Source organism: Ostrinia nubilalis, chromosome W, assembly GCF_963855985.1.
Source record: "Ostrinia nubilalis chromosome W, ilOstNubi1.1, whole genome shotgun sequence".
Classification (NCBI taxonomy): Eukaryota; Metazoa; Arthropoda; class Insecta; order Lepidoptera; family Crambidae; genus Ostrinia; species Ostrinia nubilalis.
Genome location: NC_087118.1, coordinates 5,900,011 through 5,922,652, shown reverse-complemented (window position 1 = coordinate 5,922,652; position 22,642 = coordinate 5,900,011). Strand labels below are relative to the sequence as shown.

Sequence of the window (22,642 nt, the reverse complement as noted above, 5' to 3'; positions counted from 1 at the left end):
TTAGTTTGTAATTTCGTTTAATTTAATCACAGGGTGTTTCTAATATATTATTTAGAAGCGTAAATTAGTGTGGATTACAATTATTTGAAACATTTTTCGGTATTTATAAGCTATATTTTTTACCGATTTTTTAAAAGCACTATCACCTAGTCGGCTAAATTGTACCACATCAAGTTGAATGGAACTTTACCAAAGGGTTTTGAAAATTTTTTTAGTAAATCATATTTTGTAATTATAATAGCGTAGTTATATTTCACTAACAATAAATGAAAGCAAAAGACTGGCAAAGTAGATTAGGTACAAGTGTGCGTTACGATAATTGGAATTACAAAACTCGTACTCAAAATCGTGATAACGTGTAAAACAATATCGATTGTCTATGTTATTAACTACTGTTCCTTTTCGTTTCGTAATTTGTTAAGAATGTATCGTATAATATTTTGCCATAGTTTTTTTATAGGCTTGAAATTTATTGAAATCCAATTTAGTAACCCTGTGGTACAAATTATCGAACCGGTTGGCTAAATTGGACCGAAGCTCTGAACTCGTACTTTGTTGATTTGTGCTAAATATACAACAATCATGTTAATTAATACTTATGAAATAGTAAGTTGAATAATGTATCTTTTATTATATACCATGGACATTAGCAAAAACAAAAGAAAACTATGTGTAAAATGGGATTGAAAAAAACTGGTCCAAATTAGCGGACTCTCCCTTATACACAAATAAATTAAATAATTTAATATATAAAATATATAAACAAATAAATTACATAATTTAATATCGGGTGGGACCTCCATGCGCATCTAACACAGCGTCAAACCTGTTTCGCATGCCAGTCACCATATTCCAACAAGTGTCGGTACCTCGAAGACGCTCCCATGTTGTGTGTGCCTCACGCCGCAAGTTTTCGTTATTGCGAATGTCTGTGGCGTCCTAATCGAGAACCATGAGACCCCACAAGTTCTCGATCGGGTTGAGATCAGGGCTCTTTGCGGGCCATGGCAAGCGAACAACGTCGTCACGTGACGCCAGCCACTGCTCCACTACTCGGGAGGTGTGGACCCGACAGTTGTCTTGGCACAAATAAATAATACCCTCTGGATAGTGAAGGCGAACGGTGGGAATCATGACGTCTCGCAATATCTCCACATATTGCTCGGCATTCATCCGACCACTCACCTCCACTAACTCACCCGAACCCATCGAACTCATCCACCCCCAAAAATTTAAACTTATCCTCCCACTAGCTCTATTAGGAAGTGTATTTATTTCCGAGTAACGCTCGTTACGGCTACGCCATAATATTTTTTGTCCGTGCAGATCGGAGCGAAAACTCTTTTCGTCCACAAAAATTACGATATTGTTTACAAAGTCAAAATTGTAGAACTCTAAGCAAAAACTAACTCTTGCTTCTTTATGGTTCTGGTTGAGCTCAATTTTTTTGGCTGGATGGCAACATTTTTTGCCGGCTTCTTTTAATCTCCGCCGCACGGTGTCCATGGAAATTTATAACAAAGGAAATTATCTAAATCTTTAAGGGATGATGACGGGTAATGAAATCGAAATTCTATTTAGTCCGTCAGACAGAAAATAAAAAAAATTTGGAGGCATTATACCAATTTTTTTTTCATAGTCGAATAATTACAGTATTATATTGAGTTGAAATGTCGCATGACGTCACTTTTGAGTAAAAAATCTACTCAAGCATGACGTAACGCGCCATTTCAACTCGATGTAGCACTGTTATTATTTAATTATGAAAGAAAATAAAAAAATATGAGTAATATTTTCTAATTATCTGTCTGACGGACAAATAATTGAAATTGTGTCATCTAGCCTCGGATATTTATTGTTAAAAAATGTCAGGTTTAAATAAAATGTCAATAAACCGTGAACTTATCTATTCAAAAGTCTGCTGATAGCGTGCTAAGCTCAAAACTTGAAAAAAATTATGTATTATTATTATTATTCAAAAGTGGCCCGGTCCTTTATAAGGCTTGCGTGGGGATACAGATCCAACACGTAGAGGTCGTTTTAAGCGCAAAATAATTTACAAAAGTGAAAGTGGTGCACATGCTGGATCTAGTTTCAGACTATATCATGGAATGTAGCCAGAGACTATCCCCAACCTGTGCATAGGAGCTATTGCAGTTATTGAAGAATGGACTAGGGTTATGGATGAAGGATGGATGGACTGGTTACTGGGCTATGGATGGAGACTACGGGTCACCTGCCTGGTTCATAGTCTCTGTGACTAGCCAGCGACTAAATGGGCCCCCTTGGCGTCATGGGTCGTATAGACCAGACTGAGGGGCAACATTGGCGTCTGCCAGCTCAGGGTCTTAGAGAGGTGTGCTGCGCTTTCTCCGAGGTTACTCTCGGCGTTATGCCCTTGAACACTTCCACCCCTGGAGCGTATAGCTCTAGCGACTCCACTCTGGCCGGCCGGTTAAGGCAAGCCAGAGGTGAGAGACCTGCAGACCTCTTGGATTCCACTTCGGCAAACCGAAGACGGCGGTCTTGACCGACTCTCGGGAGCACTCGGATTAACGACTGACCCCGTGGTGTCGCTAGTCGCTACTCACCAACAGCTCGCCACAAAGCTTTGACTTAATAAAAATTGCGGCAGCACGCGGAGCGGCAACGTCGCACTAGATGGAGCGTAATTACTATAGACTTTTTAATTTGTAAAAATACAAGAAAACAAAAAAAGCTAGTCTTCGTAAATAATCCTCGTATACACGACACTGATGCCAAAAAAAATACCTTAAATTTTCAAGGAAAATCCATGAAATCAGGAAATTATGGTTTTATTACGCGGGCAAGCTATCGGTCATTCCCCCCGCTCTCTCGAGGCGGCGGCCCGCCTGTGCTCGGTGGTGTAGCGGGGTGTAGGGTAAGCGGGGGGATGATGCGGACGGTAACAAGCGCGTCTCGAAAGTTTTAGGATACGTTTGAACAAGGTTTTTTACTAATAAAGTAATAGTAAAAAAAAATATTTATATTTTCTTGTAATTACTTTCATGTGCACTAACACCCCTGAGATGAGCGTTTTTTTTTACAAAACCACACCCTTTATAGTCAAAGATTTTTAATTATTAAGATAAAAAAATCTCACACTATAATTAGATGAGGTTGTTCTTGTGCTCAAAAACGGATCTGCCGAGTGTGAAGCGACGATGGCAGCATCCTCCTCTTCTGTTGTGGCTCTTTGATAATGCTGCCTGTGGTGGGAATCAAGAGTCCCAGCCTCTTCCCAACGGCGAAGCCAAAAATAAACAGTTTTTCGCTAGAACAATAATATGAACTGTGTATACATTTATTTTGACAGATTACCTACGTATCTACACTTCGTAGTGAACAATCTTAATTATTATAAATTAAAATCAAGTGGAATATTATTAAAAGAAAGTAGTGCGTGTTAACGTTAGCGATGATGTTGATATTCAATTGCGCGTTACTTAAGGCATTAAATGAAAAAAAAAGTGCGTTGGCTACGTTAAGGTTATATCGCTGGTATGGAGCATTCAAGTATTACGTAACGCAATTTGGGGGGGAGGGGGTCTCGTAAAACGTTACGATGCGTTACAGGGGCGGGAGGGGGTCTTTCTTACAAGACGTTACGTAACATTGTTTCTTTTTTTTAATAAAAATTTATTGAATTAAAACTCGCAAATTGGCAACCCTTTTCGTTTACGTTTTACGGGGAATCCTTCGATTGTATTATAGTCTGGTCGTCATTTTTAATTTGTTCTCGCAAGTTGGCAAACCTTTTCGTTTATATTTCACCGGGAATCCCTAAATTGTATTGAACGTCATTAAAATTTAATGTTGTTTTCGTTGTCAGACGAATACTGTATTCGTTTCCGTTTATGCAGAAGCGCATAGCTCTAGTCGGTATTATTAAAGTAAGTTCATAGTGTTCATACTGCAATGTCCTCAAAAAAGGGAGATTTGTATAATCAGCTGTTTTGGCCTATAAAGGCTCTCATGCTGACTTACCAGCGCAAATGTGTCAAAAAAATGCCAACGAAATTTGGAAAACGGCTAAAGAAAAACTAAAAAATAAAGAACAGTTTATAGAACATAATAAATGATGTTATACGAGAGTTGAAGGTGAAGGCCACGAAGAAGAAAGCAACAATGCTTAGTTACTTTACACAGGAGTGAAAATGAAGAACTTAAAAATGTTTAATTTCAGTTGGGTATCTGTTTATAATTGCATTCCCAAAGGTTAAAATAAACATGTTATGTATTTTAAGCGTTTATTAGTAAAAAAAAGCTAAAATAGGATAGGAATAACGGAGAAAAACAATTGTGTGTGTGTAAAGCCAAAAATGTATAGAAAAATCAACAAAATACGCAGGTGTTGCGGATTAAAAATATCTTGTTGTATTTAGTATGATTACCGCAAAAGTAATTAAAACTATACCAAGGACAAAAACTTTAACATAACTTTTAGCGCCTTTAGGGTAAAAATGGTCATATAGAGGGGGAGGAGGGGTACAGAAAAACGTTACGGTGCGTTACAAGGGGGGGTGGGGGAGTCTAAAATCTTCAAAAATTGCGTTACGTAAGACTTGAATGCTCCCTAAGAGGTGATTTTATTGTTGTAACTTGATAGGTAATTTGTTCCAAAACTTTATTGATAGTTCACCATTTAATTCACAAGTTTAAAAAATATTCACCTTATAAAAATAGCTTACCTATCTACCTAAAAATACCTCGTCCAGTGGTTTGGGCTGTGCGTTAATAGATCACTATGTCAGTCAGGGGTGCGTGACAGTTTATATAAGTTTATATGATATAAATTCATTTCAATAACGTTCATATTGTATAATAAACGTATGTTATAATAACACTTGATATAATTTTTTAACATATAATGTTTACTTCATATAATAAATCATTTCTAATAATATCATTTCAGATACCAATCACAACGCATAAAGACATTTGATATAAACCTTACTTAATCTAAGACTCATTTGATGTAATTTTGTTTAATATAAATATTATTTCACATAACCATTACTTGTAATAAATATTATTTGTTATACTCTTTAATTGATATAATTTCTGATAGATATAACTTTAAGTATGTTCTTTTTTAGCTTGACTTATAAATGACTTTAGTGACAAAAACGACTCGCCGTAAAACCGACTCCACGTAGTCTTGTCTGCCCTACCCCTAGAGTGTAATTTAGAAGCGCGTAGGCAGTAGGCACGGAGGGGCGAGGCGGCCCGCGGGCTGAGGAGCAGGTGGCTGGAAGCGAGGCGCCGCGGCTGAGGCTGGCCGGCGAATCGCCGGCCAGCAAGCCGAAGACGCGGTGTCGAGCGAAAGCCATCTGCGACGGTTAGCACGCGAGGGACCGCCAGAGCCCCGCAGTGCCGGAGCCGTGACAGAAGTCTCAAGTTTTTAGTCAAATTTGCATGCTGCATGCCTGCTTGCTTGCTTGCTTGCTTGCCTGCTTGCTTGCTTGCTTGCTTGCTTGCTTGCTTGCCTGCTTGCTTGCTTGCCTGCTTGCTTGCCTGCTTGCTAGCTTGCTTGCTTGCCTGCTTGCTTGCCTGCATGCTAGCTTGCTTGCTAGCTTGCTTGCTTGCGCGCTTGCTTGCTTGCTGCATGCAATGCTTATTATAACAAATTAACTTTATATAAAATTATTATTTTTATATGATTTAAGTTTTATAGGAAAATAATTTTATCTCATTTGATTGTTCGAAATTTTATTTTTATATGATTTGAATGTTATTTGTTTTAAATAGTATACATTGTAAGTTTTATAGAAAATATTCATTATATCAAACCATTTTATATCAGTTAATAGTTATTTGTCTTAAAATTATTCGTTTTAAAATTATATTATTCGTTTATTATAGTAAATAATTATTATATTAAACGATTTTATATAATTTGATGTTATATCCTTTAAGTATTATATGATATGTAGTTATATCATACATTACACACCCGTCAGTCAGTCAGTCAGTCGGTCACCTTTGAGTTATATATATTTAGATTAATTAGAACAAAATAAAATAACTCACCGTTACGCCAGTTTGGTCACAAATATCTTTTACTCGGCAACCACTTCTTCTTAGCGCAATTATGCGCTCCCTTTCAACTCTAGTTAGTTGAGGCGCCATTATTAAAAAAAAATGCAATGCCTAACACCTTCAGCTGTATTGATGCGACTGTCGTAGGGCCGGCAGAGGCGCGGCGTACGCAGGGGGTGTGGCTTACCCTCGATGAAACATTTCTATTGGCGCTTAGCTTATGTCAGATCAAACATTGGCTAATTTGGGCATACTGTAGAAAATCTACCAATAATGACAAAGCGACTTTCTTTCTAACACTACTTAAGCGTCGTAGTTATAGTTATGTATAATGGATACTTTGATGTGCTGCCGTGTGTACATACATGAGTTTACCTTCTGTTATATTTTGTGCTACCTACCCTTTTTCACATGAACGCGTAGAGACATTAAAGTTGAAATTCATATCAAACACTTCTTAAATCTAATTGCCTCTAAACTGTGAAAAATTCTAAATCAACGCAAAAATTCAAAACGCTCTAAAACGATGACTATAAAATGTTGTAAATAAATAACTTTAATAAAAGAACTTTTACAGGGTACTGGCCTACTATTTTAGTTATATTATGAAATAAAAAATATTAACTATGTTGACTCTCACGAAATTACCATAACTATCTATGATTGTTCTAAACTGAACGGTTTGCGCGAGAGTCACTTCCAAAGTATTAAAATGTGTCCCCTCTCTGTAAGTTCCAAAATAAGATAATATTAAAACTAAAAAAAAAAATATGATGTGCATTACGCATTACCATGCAATTGGTTTGAATAATTTGATTTAATAGGTCATAAATTGTAAACCGCTACGTTTGTACGGCGGAACCCTCGGTGTGCGAGTCCGACTCGCACTTGGCTGGTATTTTTTTGTTTTGATATAGGATTTGGGCCATTGTAACATTTGTCGACAGTATTGATTGTTCGTTCGTTCGTTCGTTCGTTTCAGCCGAAAGACGTCCACTGCTGGACAAAGGCCTCCCCCAAGGATTTCCACAAAGACCGGTCCTGCGCCGCTTGCATCCAGGTACTTCCCGCGACCTTCACCAGATCGTCGGTCCACCTAGTGGGAGGCCTGCCCACGCTACGTCTTCCAGCTCGTGGTCGCCACTCAAGAACTTTCCTGCCCCAGCGGCCATCAGCTCTTCGAGCTATGTGCCCCGCCCACTGCCACTTGATTTTAGCGATTCTGCGGGCTATGTCAGTCACTCTGGTTCTCCTACGGATCTCCTCATTTCTGATTCGATCACGCAGGGAAACTCCGAGCATAGCACGCTCCATCGCTCTTTGGGTGACCTTGAGCCTTCTTATGAGGCCCATAGTAAGCGACCACGTCTCAGAGCCATACACCATCACTGGCAACACACACTGGTCAAATACTTTTGACTTGAGACACTGCGGTATTTCGGACGTGAGAATTTCGCGAAGCTTCCCGAACGCTGCCCAGCCGAGTTGGATTCGACGATTAACCTCTTTCTCGAAGTTGGACCTACCTAACTGGACTGTTTGTCCCAGGTATACATAATTGTCAACAACTTCGAGTATAGTGTCTCCAACCTTCAGAGGAGTGGGTACAACACGGGCATTTGACATATTTTTTGTCTTGTCCATGTTCATTTTAAGACCCACTTGTTGAGAGGCTCTACTGAGGCCATCGAGCATTGTGTTTAGGTCCTCCACGGTCTCAGCCATGACTACGATATCGTCCGCGAAACGAAGGTGGGTAATATACTCGCCGTTGATATTTATGCCGAATCTGCTCCAGTCCAGAAGCTTGAAAACATCTTCCAGGGCGGTGGTAAACAGTTTCGGAGATATGACATCTCCCTGTCTCACCCCTCGCTGCAACTGGATAGGTTTCGAGTTCTGATCCTGGAGGCGGACCAACATTGTGGCGTTTTCGTACAAGGGGGCGTCCATAAATTACGTGAGACTTTTAGGGGGGGGAGGGGGTCAACAAAAACCTCACTAAATCTCACGTGGGGGAGAGGGGGGGTCTCAGGAAATATCACGTAATTTTTTCCGCAAGAAATAGAGAAATAGAGTTTGCCAGAAAACTGGGTTTAAATCTTAAGTAAAAAAATTGGCCAAGTGCGTGTCGTGTCACGCGCAGTGTAGGGTTCCGTAGTTGTCCGTCGTTAACAAAATATTTTTCAGAAGCAAGCAATTACTTCATCTAAAGTCGCTTTTAATATTTTCTTCTAAAGGAATTTTTATTAGATATGAAATTTTATAATAAATGAGTTAAATGACTATTACTCTTAAACTAACTGACCTACTCTAACCGTTATAGTTTTCTTGAAAGTTCATAAAAAGCAGTATTATTATGAATTTTTCCAGATTTTTCAAGCCAACAGTCTAGTTTTTAGAGGACGATCTGCTCGAACAAAAATTGGCACTTTAAACTTTAATAGTTTGCAAACGGATCCCTAAATCGAAAAATAGTCTTTGAAACCCCCAATTAAGTCATCCAACGATATCCTACACGATGGTGTAGAAGATGAAAAAAAATTCATCCCCACTTTACATGTAGGGGAGCTACCCTAAAAAAATGTTTTTTCAAAATTTTATTCTACCGTTTTGTCGGCGTGATTAATATACATACCTCCACAAAATTACAGCTCTCTAATGCCAATAGTTTCCAAGCAAAACCTCGGACAGACAGACATATCGAAACTATAAGGGTTCCTTGTCAGGACTACGGGACGGGACATATAATTTTTATTCTATACCGTCTAAAACAAATAAAACTAACAATGCTTCCGTCTGCATGTGTGAATACTAAAATGCAGAATAAATGACGAAATTAAGAAAATTTCGGATTTTTTTTAAATATCACGTGAGATTAGGGGGTGGGGGAGGGGGTCAGGCAAAATCTCACCAAATCTCACCAAGGGGGGCGGGGGGGTTGAAAAATAGCCAAAATTGTCTCACGTAATTTATGGACGCCCCCCAAGCCCTTCAGCGCTTCGATGTATCTATAGTCAATTTGGCACCGTTGGAGAGACTGTAGCACTGCCCAGGTCTCGATCGAGTCAAAGGCTTTTTCATAGTCCACAAACGCCAGACAAAGTGGCTGATTATACTCCTCGGTCTTCTGTATAATCTGCCGTAGCGTATGTATGTGGTCTATGGCACTAAAGCCTTTTCGGAAACCGGCTTGTTCGGGAGGCTGGAAGTCGTCGAGGCTGCGTGCGAGACGATTCGTGATGACTCTCGAAAACAGCTTGTAGACATGGCTCGGAAGTGAGATGGGTCTATAATTTTTCAACAAGATTTTGTCGCCTTTTTTGAAAAAAAGTATCACCACACTTCTGTGCCATGCCGTAGGCGTTTTTCCCTCAAGTATGACGGAATCGAACAGCCTCTGAAGAGCCTTTAGTACCGGCGTTCCGCCTGCTTTCAGAAGCTCAGCCGTGATTCCATCATCACCCGGTGCCTTGTTGTTTTTCAGCTGTTTGAGAGCCATTCTAATCTCGTACAGGCTGACGTTCGGGATATCTTCGGTGTAGTGTCGGGTCAGTCTAGCTCTTGGGTCTTAGGCTAGATTTGTGACAGGTGTACGTACACTCGTGTATAATTGTCCGTAGAACTTCTCAACCTCTTCCAATAACTCAGGCCCCGACGAGATGTCTCTGCCATCCTCGGTCTTCAGCTTGGTCAGTTGACTTTGGCCAACAGACAGATCCCTAGCGAACACTTTAGAGCCTTTGTTACGCTCAATCGCCTCTTTAATACGATCTGTATTAAATTGGCGTAGATCGCGAGTCAAAGACTTGGAGATCTGTCTGTTAAGACGCCGATACTGAGCAGCATCTTCAGAGGACTGCAGAACCAAGTTTCGTCTCTCTTCCATAAGTTTATAGGTGAGGTCAGAGATCTTTTTGGTTCCTTTTGGACGACGGGTTTTAAAGAACTTAGACCCAGTCGTTTGGACAATTTCCACCTGTTTTTATTTTTATTTTTACCTGTCATTGTATTCGTCCACATTTTCGCAGTCTCCTAGGCATTCGAAACGATTTTGCAACTCGAGCTGAAAGCTTTCGGGGTTTTGGAGTTGGATGGGCGCTGGGCGGAGCGTAGACTTCATCAGTCGACGCCTCTCGAGCTTGGGTCTGATATTCAATGTGCCTCTTACCATTCGGTGATCGCTTCCTGTTTTGACCGAGTTGATCACAGAGACATCATTGAATATATGCTTCTTCGTCGACAAGATGAAGTCGATCTAATTTTTTATAGCGCCATTGGGATGCAGCCATGTCCACTTTCGCTGTTTTGGCTTCCTGAAGAAGGAGTTCATCATAAAGAGGCCCTCCCTCTCCATAAAGCCAGCCAGCAGTTGGCCACGTGCGTTCCTCTCTCCATACCCAAATTGCCCCACTTTCAGCTCATTATCGCTTCGTCTACCCAGCTTCGCGTTGAAGTCCCCCATCACAACGGTAAAATGGGACCGGGAGCTATGTATGGCTCTGGAAATATTCTCATACATAGTCTCCACTTCGTCGTCGGGGTGTTCCGTGGTCGGTGCGTATACCTGTATGACCTTCAGCGAATACCGTTTGGTGATTCTGAGTATAAGGTAACCCGACACCACCCTGGGACTGCTGGTCGCCCTCCCGGAAATAGAGCAGGTTTCCGGATTTCAGGATTATGGTGTCCTCCCCCTCTCTTCGGACTTCGCATAATCCTACGATATCCCACCGCAACCTGCTCAGTTCTTCCTCGAGTTCGGCGAGCCTCACGTCAGTCCGCAGCGTGCGAGTGTTAAATGTTGCCAGGGCCAGAGGTCGTCGGGGTTGGTAGCCTGTCGGTACCCGGTGATTCTTAGCACCCCTCGCCCCACCGTTACCGTGACCGCTACCGTGGCCCGGGATAGTGGGGCCGTGTTTTTTTGTTCCTCTCCATGGGGGGGATTTGCCTTAATCGCCACGCTTGGCAGGCGGGTTGGCGATCGCAGTTTTTTATAAGGTTTCGCACGCAGACGCTGCTGCCCGTCCGGTGCTGCAGGGATTTTGTCGCCTCTTACGACACGCCTCCTGTTGGCGGTGGGGAAGAGTATTCTTTATGGCCGTCCCCACACGGCACACAGTATTGATTGTTACAAATTCGTAATCTTTATTTCTCTTCGCGTACGACATTGAGCAAAAGAGTTGATCTTCAAACCCAGTTTTATATTTAAAATGGGGAAATTGGTTTTTAATAAACTTCATAATGAGGATCAGTACTGTTGTAGAAAATTCAATAAAACTAGTATCCACGTTAATCTTTAAGACATAAGAAAGATATATCTTTTTGAATTATCCAAATCGGACCGTTACTTACGAAGATATTAAGTAATAAACATAGGCCGTTTTTGCCGCTAAAAGTCAACGTATGCAGGGCCGCGTGACGTCACTATATCCGAATCGAGCGCAGCCGGCGTACTATTGGGATGGAAAATATTTTTTTCCAGCTAAACTATCAGTTTTAGAAAAAACTTTTAATAACATTTATTCATCAAAATAAAGTAACCTATCGACCAGTAATTTTTAAAAATAAAAATTGTAAAAAATAAGTATCGCTATGTCCAAAAACCACATTTTCATAGGATTCGATGCAATGCGGAGACGCGGTTGGGGTGAGTGTAACTTAATGATTGTTTGTATTGAACATAATAATACATAATATGATGCTAATACCCAGTTTCTGGCCTGGGGGGGGGGGGGGGGGGGGGATGTCATACCCAGCTTATAGCCTGGGGGGAGGGGCAAGCCTTACCCAGCTTCTGGCTTTGGTGGGAGGGGGGGAGAGGCAAGTCATACCCAGTTTCTTGCCGGGGGGGGGGAGGGTAAGTCATACCCAGCTTCTGGCCGAGGGGGAGTCATACCTAGCTTAGCTTATGCTTATAGACTGAGGGAAGGGGCTTCTGGCCTGGGGGGGGTCAAGTCATAACCAGTTTCTATGGCCTGGGGGAGGGGCTAGCTTTACCCAGCTTCTGGCCTGGGAGGAGGGGGGGGGGGTCAAGTCATACCCAGTTTCTGGCCTGGGGGGGGGTATGTAATACCCAGCTTCTGGCCGAGGGGGTCATACCCAGCTTATGCTTATGGGCTGGGGGGAGGGGCTAGCCTTACCCAGCTTCTGGCCTGGGGGAGGGGGGGGGGTCAAGTCATAACCAGTTTTTATGGGCTGGGGGGAGGGGCTAGCCTTACCCAGCTTCTGGCCTGGGGGGAGGGGGGGGGGGGTCAAGTCATACCCAGTTTCTGGTAGAGGTGGCCTGGTAGAGGTGGGCGCCGATATAAAATTGGCCGGCGGCGGCGCGCCGTCTTTTTGACCTCGGCGGCGGTGGCGTCGGCGGCGTCGGCGGCGTCGGCGGCGTAACCTTGTTTGACCTTTGTTCATTAGGTTTTTTTTAAATTTGCATTTTTAGTATCTGTCGTCAAGACTAATCAGGTGATTTGCAGTTGGTTGGGATTTGAGCCACTAGAGCAGTGGTTTACCTTAGTAAATTAGCTCTCTTGATCATAGATACTTTGATATTTGGATAGCGGGTTTGGCTGAGATCAGGTTCTCGTGTAGACATGTCAGATTAATTGAGCGATAAGAGGATTCGTTAGGCGACTTGCCAGCCTTATGGATCATTTCCAAAGTTAAGAGACTTGCGAGGTTCTCACTCGTGTGATTATTGTCAAGACCATGGACTTCATGGTGACCAGATCAAATGCAAGTGCTTTACGAGGGTCCATTTTGGCTATTTCTTTAGCTTAGCCATCTCTCTTAGCGTTAGTTCTTTCGTTTCAGCCGAAAGACGTCCTGCACCGCTCGCATCTAGGCACTTCCTGCGACCTTCCCCAAATCATCGGTCCACCTAGTGGAAGGCCTGCCCACGCTACGTCTTCCAGCTCGTGGGCGCCACTCAAGAACTTTACTGCCCCAGCGGCCATCAGCTCTACGAGATATGTGCCCCGCCCACTGCCACTTCATTTTAGCGATCAAACTGTGGGCTGTGGGCTATGTCAGTCACTTTGTCCTCCTGCGTCTTTCGTCCTCAATTAGCATAGTAGGGATCAATCTTCTACTTTGAACTTGAGGAGGGTAAGCGGAAACATGGCGGTCAACTCCTCAGATAGTAAGTACAAAGATGTCCAGAAGCAGCATACGAAAAGATACTAAATGAGCCCTCTCAAATCACAATGGGAAGGTTTGGCAGCACAGCACCTAGAATGGCGGGGAGATTGTGTTGTGTAGAGGCCAGTCCGCGAATACAACGAGCAGCGCACAACTGAACTCGACGCAAAAACCGTCCATCTGCCGCCATTCACTATAATTATGTTGGCGGCGGGTAATTACTCTCAATGTGCGAGGAGTTTGCCGCGGAGATCGGCTATGTAAGCCATCTTCGGGCGCACCAGCGCCGCTAAGACAGCTAAGTCGAAGTGGTCACCATGACCGAAATCGGTCGGATGAATCATCATCATCAGTAGGAATCACAGGCAGGCATAGCTGCAAGTCTCAGATCAAGTCCAATGCTTGACCTTATTTTTTTGATTGAATTGTGGATTTTTTGGATTATCCGTGTAAATGGGTTTAAATAAACCGGCTTGTCATGTAGCAAAGGTCTGAGATTTTTCTTATCAGTTCGCACTCATGTATTACCGGACCTAATAAGCGGAGAACACTGAGGGAGGTACTTTGTTGCCTTCCAGAGGTTGTGGTTCCCATTTGCATTCCGAGACATATTTGCCAATCTCTGTGTGAGAGATTCCCTTAAAGTATAGTCCAATAGTGTGGGTTGTCTGCCAGACGAAGGCGGGGAATTTTTTCTTGACAGCAAGAGGGACCGGTGCCGCTCGCGATCAATTATTTACTAGACCAAGCAGCAACTTGAATAATTTACTTGATTAACTGTTAATATAGTTAGTATTAAGTTATTCAATCAATTTATTAGTATATCAACGGCATTAAAGAATAAATAGAATAGTTAGTTCTTCTGTTATATGGTTTACTGATGGGTCAAAAATGGGCCCTAACGTAGGCTTTGGCGTGTATGGAGAACAGCCGAAGCTTAGGCTATCTCAAATCCTGGGTAAATTTGCCTCTATCTTTCAGGCAGAAGTCTACGCCATTATTAAATGTGCGGAAGCTAACCTGCGAAAAAAATATGCCAACCACATAATTTACATTAACTCAGTCAGGCCGCGCTGATGGCCTTAAACTCCAACTTAATCACCTCAAAGTTGGTAGAAAACTGCATGAGTCGACTGAATACCCTAGGAAAACGTAACAGAGTAACGCTGAGATGGGTTCCAGGTCACGCGGGAATCGTGGACAATGAAAATGCCGACAAACTGGCCAGAGCGGGAGCGGAATGAACACAATATGGCCTATGACCGAAAATGCTCTTAGCAGATCATAGGACTGAGTAGGATCAAAATGCGCATCTTAGTTCGAGCCTTCACTGGACACTGCAGCTTAAACAAGCACTTGTCCACTATGGGACTGACCGAATCAAGAACTTGCAGGATGTGCCAAGAGGCAGATTAAACGCCACTACACATTCTCACGGACTGCGGACCTTTGATGCGCAAGCGGAGCTTACACCGGGGCAAACACATCCTAAGCCCACAAGATGTAAAACATGTCACCACCCAAAAGATACTGCAATGCCTAATGGATGCAGGACTCGGAGGCGAACTGTAAGGAAAATGGCGGCGATCACAATAGATCGGTCCAGTCGCAGTGATACTAGGACTTTATTGAACTAGAATAGCCTCTCAACTCAATAAAAAAGCGTTCGAAACACAAATTAGTACAGTATAGGAGAGGAATAAATTGCAAATAGTTTGTACAGTATCAGTATCGAGTATCGGCGCGCCGACAGCTGGTCGTCGGCGGCGGCGGCGTGAAAAAATTCGCCGCTGCGGCGTGACGCCCACCTCTAGCCTGGGGGGGGGGGGGGGGGGGGGGTATGTAATACCCAGCTTCTGGCCGAGGGGGAGTCATACCCAGCTTATGCTTATGGGCTGGGGGGAGGGGCTAGCCTTACCCAGCTTCTGGACTAAGGGGGGGGGGGGGGGGGGGGGTCAAGTCATACCCAGTTTCTGGCATTTCTGGCATGGGGGGGGGGGGTGTCATACCCAGCTTCTGGCCGAAGGGGAGTCATCTCCAGCTTATGCTTATGGCCTGGGGGGAGGGGCAAGCCTTACCCAGCTTCTGGCCTGGGGGGAGGGGGAGGGGTCAAGTCATACCCAGTTTCGGGCCTGGGGGGGGGAATCATACCTAACTTCTGGCCGAGGGGGAAGTCATGCCCAGCTTATAACCTGGGGAGAGGAGGGGGGCGGGGAGTCATACCCAGCTTCTAGGCTAAGATTAAATAGATTTTCAGGAGGGAGCAGCTGTCCTTTCCTGCAGCAGCTGGCCCGCCCATGGGAACGGCGAATAGATAGGTAGGTACGTAGGTTTAACTCAGAAAAACTAAATACATAACAGGTAGGTATTACGTGTACATCGAAATGATCTTCATAGCAATGTCTTGTAGCCTAGGCAGAGTGTATCTGCCTCAGACCTTATTGTTAGAAGTAAATAAATTAATACTTATACATTTTTATATTTTACTTGGAAGAAGATATGACTCTAACAACACTTATGAACACTTTATTTGAATAAATCGTCAAATATACCACCGCGGAGACCCCAATCGCGTCTCTGCGTTCCATTGAATCGTATGAGCGTATGGATTTTTTGCGTTATTTTTCACAATTTCTATTTTTTTAAATTACCTATCGATAGCTTACTTTATTCTGATGAATAAATGTCATTACAAGTTTTTCTCTAAAACTGATAGTTTGGCTAGAAAAAAATATTTTCTATCCACGCAGTACGCCGGCAGCGTTTGGATCGGATATAGTGACGTCATCGTCCCCGCGCCGGGCGGTCAGTGAACTTTTTTAGTAATTTGGCCATAACTTCGTCAATTTTTGTCGTAGAACAAAAATTTTTGGACTGTGTATTAAGGATTTCTTAGCCCTATAAATCTGCATTCACAGCTAAAAATCGAAATGATCCTCATTCTAACATCAGTCCAAACAAATTTTTGTCCAATCGAGTTGTATTTTTTTACCAACAAATGTTTTTTCGTGAATTTTGCAAAATCGTAAAAATCGTTACTATTCATTTCAATGACGGAAAACTTATTCGTTCGGTTAGAAGCTGTTCGTACTAACTGGCACCAATCACGTGGATGGTGTATATTCATAGATGTTTTCCTTTTTGCTTTCTCTATAAGTGCATGGTCACTATCGACTTCCATGTGGGTATGTCCGGGGATGAGGAATTTATGATTTACAGTCAATAGTTGTTCCGAGTCTTTAAGAGCTATCATTAATGCTGTCGTTACAATTGAGTTTTTGTTCTGGCCTGAACAAGAGTCAGAATACATTATTAGGTGTTTTGATGTTGGATGGAGCAACGGTAACCTTAATGTTATAAAATCATATAAACAAGACGCTATCTGTGGTTAGCTCCTCTCAGTTAGCCCCAGTCGATTCAGGCCACATATAACAGTATGCGTTATCTGTTTCAAAATCATGAATTGTCAGGTTGAAAACCCATAGCTGCCGTTTATAAAAAGCTGTTTGAGTACTTAACAACGGAGTTGGCAAGCATTGCTGCAAGTCAAAAGCAATCACACAGGTGTCTACATTACTCTTAGCTATCATCTTATCGATACGCTTTTCAGTGTAGGCGCTTTCGTTATCGTCTTGATGCTGTTTTAATTGCTGTTGAGCTGATTGTACTTCATTGTTATCTGTCAAATACTTTATTTTGCAACAGGTTACATTTATTGCATGTGTCTACGCTCGGTTTTTTAAACGATAAATTTAAGTCTCTGAAAACTTTTTGGTAAACAGTTTTACATACGGGATTGTCATTTTCAATGGCGTAAAGACGATACATTGTTTCAAGATTAAGATCAGCGCTAAGGTATTTTTTTGAAGTCTTTGAACGCGAATAATGACTCTCATAGGCTGGAAAACTTTTAATATGGTCCTCAACTTTATTCAGTCTCTCTTGTGATATTTTTTTGTAGCTTGCTGCACGACGTCGCGAACTTTTTGTGACAAAACCGTATTTTTTAAGTTTTTCGCCTATTGTCTGAAGAAAACGATTGGTTTCGCCGAGAGTTTTAAGAAGACAGCCTTTACATATTTTATATTCATCAGCAAAATGAATTAGTTTGTAAGACATAGTGTTTTCTCTTTTGCGCTTGGCGCCAATTTTGGAAGATTTTTTACTTTTAAGTGTAACAAACCTCGCAACATACTTAGCTCTTTCATCATATGATCCTAAGTTCCAATACTCTTTAAATACGTGTTCCCTTATATCATTCGCGATTCGGTCCCTACATTTCATTCAACAGTCTGTAAGTGGAGCTAAATTTCTGCCGTTTTTCACCTTACCAAGTTTTGTAACGTAGGTTTTTCCCGAATTCCGTAAAAATAACCTCGCCTTCCTGTCTTCTCTCCTTTCCTTTAAAGATGGATGACTATTTTTACCTGTCTTGTTTCCAGAAGTACCTGGATCTTCTAAATTATCTTCAACTGCTTTTTCTGCTGTATCCACTATTTTTTCTTCTGCATCCACTATTTCTTCTCCTGCATCCACCTTTTCTTCTTCTGCATCTACCATTTCTTCTTCAACTTTTCTTACATTAAGAAGACTTTCTGATAAACTTGATGTATCACCACTTTCATTTATAGTTACGGGTGCTCGATTTCTCTTCTTTGGAGGACAGTGTATGCTTGATTTATCATCACTTGATTCGCTGTTTGGCACATAACCGTCACCGCTACCAGAGCTAAAATCTTCATTGCTAGCTAGAAATCCTTTTTCTATGTCTCTTTCCTCGTCATCTGTTTGATCTTTATCCCGTTCATCATCTATTTCTCTGGAAGATTGATTTTCTTCGTAATTTTTGGTATCATTGATGTCATTTTCATTAAACCCCGATTTGTTTTTTTCTTCAAAAGTTTCTTTAGAAATTGCATTCTCTTCTTCATTTTTGTCATAATTTTTTTCTTCAGCAGTTTCATTATATTTGTGTTTGTCATCATTGTCTTCAAATACTGATTGATTTTCTTTTGCAATCAAAAACTCGTCGAGTTTTTCTTTAATTATCTCATCAATGTTATCATTTTTATTATGAGTCGATTCTTCTTCATCTACTTCTTTATCCATTTTTACACCAGATGCTAGCATAATTCTATCCAAGCGTGCCTTAGCTCGCTGAAAATGAAAATGTAAAATTGTGTTAGCATTATCTAAATATACAAAAGGAGAAACTGACTGACTGACAGACCAACGCACAGCCTAAACGGCTAAACGTAGGCACTTGAAATTTGGAAGGGACGTAGCTTAGGTACCGTAGAGGTGCCCTAAGAAAGGAATTCCAGAAATTCCCACGGGAACGGGAATTAGCGGGAAAATCCTCTTGTATGACAAATCTAAACCGCTTAAGTTAGACGCTTGAAATTTGGCATGCAGGTACCTTAGTAAACTTAAAGCTTAGTTACAACAGGATATTGCAAAATTCCCACGGGAACGGGAGTTAGCGGGAAAAAACATTTGTATAAAAAATCTAAACCGCGTAAAATAGATGAAGGGGGTAAAACGGGATCCACGCGTACGAAGTCGCGGGCGGCCGCTAGTACACCACTATTTTTTAACCATAGCAAACAATATCTATGTAGTTTCTCCATAAAATAAATTTTTTTTGTAAATAAGTAAAATCTTTTTTTTTTAAATTAATTATTTATGATTTTCCTTGTATTTGATTTATCAAGTTTGTTAGAGATATTTCATATACAGTGTGAGTCACGTTAAAGTGTACATATGAAAATCGATGAAACTAGACCTATTTTTATCGACAAAAAAGGAGTCAAAATTTTTTTGAGATTTTTTTTATTTTTTATAGATTTTTTTTCTTCCAGTTACTTATTGTAAAGAAATCGTAATAACTTTTAAGCTAAGAGGTATATCCTGATAAAATAAAAACAGTAATAATGATAAATAATAGGCGATACTAAAAAAATACATAAAATACTCAGAAAATGCCAACAAATAATAAAAAATGATACTTTTTGAAAAAAATCTGCTTTTAAATTCGTGTTTTTTTTGGTTATTTGATAAATTTCTCCAAAAAATGCCCCTATAACAGGGGGTTTTTATTACTTTGTATTATTCTCTATCGTATTACCTTTGTAAAACCAAAAATCGCATGTCTCTATCCCTATCACAACGTTTGCAATGATCGTTTGAACTAAGCCTCTCCGCGCGCGCCATTCAACGCTTCGTTAACAACGAAACTGAAAATGGCTCTAGATTTGTAAATTTGATAAAGACAAGTTAGATTTCAAAAAAACAAAAGATTTCGAAGTAAAATAAGCATTTTAGTTAAAATTAAAATTGTCCCTACCTGTAGCGGAGAATAATGTTGTGGCAGACCTTTGTTCAATCAAATCAAACTTTCATAGTTCATGAGATACATACATGAGTCACTGCCTTTTGACAGACAGACAGCGAAGTCTAAAGTAATAGAGTCCCGTTTTGGGTATGGAACCCTAAAAAGACTTGCCAGTTAAATGACGCTATAATATCATGTGGGGTACCGCTTTAAAGTACTGATTTACATGTATTAAGTTGTTAAGTAGGTAACTAAATTTTAACTTGCAACTTACTACTACATTCTGTGTTTACGTAATTAATCACTTAAAATTAAGTTAAAATTTAGTTACCTACTTAACAATTTAATACGTGTAAATCAGTCAAGTCCATAGTAGAATCAAACAAGTAAGCACCGACCGTGGTTTGTTTCTGAGCGCACCCGTACGTATGTGTACGTGGTTTGTTTCTGAGCGCACCCGTCGTGGGACGTCACACGCACACACCACAGAGCATGGAATCGTCGCGCACCGCCCGCTAGCGGGCGGCTAGTATGGACGATTCCATGCTCTGTGCGCACACACTGATAAAACATCGCTGCGAAAGGTACCGCGCACGCTCCGGCTCCCGGGAGGCCGAGCCGGCTACCGCCGACCCAGAGGCTACCGAAACTCATCGGAGGACGACGTGACGTCCGAGGAAAAGCGGCTCAGAGCCGGACCGTCACCGCCGCAACGGGCCTCCACGCCAGCCCCCCGGATATCTCCAGTGGAGAGGTATGTGCAGCCCCCTCGCTCACCAACCGCCTCCCCGGTGAGAGCCGACACCTCGCGCTCCACCCCGCACTCCGTCTCGCGCACCCCATCCAGGGGCAGCTCTCCGAGGCCGATCGAGGGTGGGAGCGACGTTTATTACCCGCCTACCCACCGAACAAACTCCACAACGCCGACGTCGTACGAGGCGTTGCAGAGCCCGCAGCGGTCATACGCCGCCACCAGCACCGCTCCCTCCTCACCCCCGCCGCAACGGGACCCGGAGGTCGAGCAGACGGAAGCGGCCCCTGCGCTCCACCGAACCACTGAGCAGCACCAGCGCTCCTACCCGCCCATAGTAGTCGAGAGCCTGAGGAACTGGCCTCACCACTTCCGGAGCTTGTACGTCAAGCTGGGCCATGCACCGAACGCGCGCCCCTACAAGACCGGCGTGCGTTTTATCGCGCGCACGCCCGAGGAATATCGGGTGGTGCAGCGCCACCTGACGGAGGCAGCTGAGAGCGACCCGGGCCTCCAATGGTTCAGCTACTCGCTGTCCTCCGAACTGCCCACCAAAGTGGCCATCAGAGGGCTCCCGGCGGCCACAGACCCCGCCGACATCAAGCAGGCTCTAGAAGAGCTGGGCTTTGAGGCCCAACACGTCCGCCCGATCCCACCGAAGCGTGGCCGCTCTGGCTGCCTGTACCACGCGCAGCTGGCGCGCCTCAACCGGCAGGAGCTCTCCCGCTTGTACGCGGTGACCGAGCTCCTGCACATGCCAGGAGTTGTCATCGAGGCCTGGCGCGGCCGCAGCGGGCCGGCGCAATGCCACCGCTGCCAGGCGTTCGGCCACTCGTCCGCCGGATGCCACCGCCCGCCTCGATGCGTGCGATGCGGGGAAGGGCACATCATTGCGGAGTGCCCCCACCCCCGCGACCGACCACCGCGCTGCGCCAACTGCGGCAGCGCGCACCCCGCCAACGACCGGCGCTGCCCCCGTCTTCCGACGGGAGGCCCGCGCCCGCGCCCGGCCCCGAGCAGGCGGGCACCCGCCCGCCGCCCAAGGCCCCCCGCCCCTCGGGCCCCGAGGCGCCAGGCGTCGCCCAGACGCCGGCCCCTCCCGCCTGCGGCCAGGAAGGCCGCACGGCCCCACCACCCGAGCACCCTGCCGGCCGTCGCAGGCGCAAGCGCCGAGCCAGGCGCGGCACGAGCGCGGACGGGCCGGGCGACGCAGCGGCGCTTCCGCTTCCGCCCCCCGCCGCCACCGCGCCCCGCTCGCGCGCGCCCACCCCGCACCCGGGGGCGACGCCCGGCGGCGCGCGCGCGGGGGCCGTCGAGCGCGAGTGGGGACTCGCCCCGGCCCCCGCAGGCGGCGCCGCCCGAGGCGTCCCGACGCCCGCAGCAGGGCCACCACCGGAGCGCGAGCGCACGGCGCAGCGGCAGGACCCGCGCTTGCTCGCTCGCGCCCTCCCCCCGGCGCCCCGGCCGGCCCCCCGCCCCGCCCCGCAGGCAGAAGCGGAAGAGTGGCCGCCGCTGCCGCCGCCCGAACGTGTGGCCCCCCGCGCCGCCCCTCCGGCGGAAGCGGAAGAGTGGCCACCGCTGCCGCCACCCGAGCACCTGGCCGACCCCACCTCCTTCGTGTGCCAAGCGACGGACACGATCGTCCAGGTCCTGTCCGACCTGGCGTACGGTGAGGAGGACCTACGAGAGACGGCGCAGCGCAACCTTGCGCTGCTCCGCCAACGTTTCAACCTGGAATAGATCTCCCTTGGCGCCTCGCTCGCCCGCCTGCTCGCTGATAGCTCACTGGGCCTCGACGAATGTCGACTCACCCGGTGGGTTGTACCGCGCCGAGGGCGGGCCCAGGGCGCTAGGGTGGAGACTAACGCCTCGCAAAAGGCGCCTCACAGCCACCGGACGGAAGAATCTGCCCGAGAAGAAGCCCGGGTAATGAGCGTCAGCTCGACACCCGCACCGGCCTAACAAGCCGAAGAAGCCAGGATCGATCGATCGGCTGCCGTGCTGCTCGTAACAATTTATAAGTGTACCTACCTATTATAACGTACGTGTTTAGGCTATTAACACTCACTTGGAGCTCGAGTTGGCCAACTTGTTTGATTAGACTATGCTAAGTCAGACCGTTCATTATTCAGATTATTAAGCAGAGACAATTGAATGAAAACTGTAATGATTAACGTACTCTGCTGTGTCAAGACATCGCAAAATTTATGTATGTCACCGTAAAATTGTGAATTCTGTCAGATTATAATCTGACGTAGTTAAATTACAATCTAACCTAACCTAACCCACTGTTAGTTTACAATCTAACGTATTATATTATAAACTGACAGAGTTCACAATTTTACGTTGACATGTAC

The 22,642-nt window shown here is 44.2% G+C and overlaps 2 protein-coding genes across 2 annotated transcripts; one reads left to right on the top strand and one right to left on the bottom strand.

The window, feature by feature from the left end:
• Window positions 1-16,598: 16,598 nt before the first annotated feature.
• LOC135086418 (type-2 histone deacetylase 2-like) lies at window positions 16,599-18,309 on the bottom strand. Its single transcript, XM_063981147.1, has 2 exons — window positions 17,628-18,309; window positions 16,599-16,645 (listed from the first exon to the last, which is right to left on the bottom strand). Exons 1-2 carry the CDS (start codon window positions 18,307-18,309, stop codon window positions 16,599-16,601), a joined length of 729 nt encoding a protein of 242 aa, XP_063837217.1.
• A 300-nt stretch (window positions 18,310-18,609) lies between these two features.
• Window positions 18,610-22,025, top strand: LOC135086417 (uncharacterized). The gene is made up of 3 exons (XM_063981146.1): window positions 18,610-18,615; window positions 20,119-21,167; window positions 21,278-22,025. Exons 1-3 carry the CDS (start codon window positions 18,610-18,612, stop codon window positions 22,023-22,025), a joined length of 1,803 nt encoding a protein of 600 aa, XP_063837216.1.
• The last annotated feature ends 617 nt before the right edge of the window (window positions 22,026-22,642 follow it).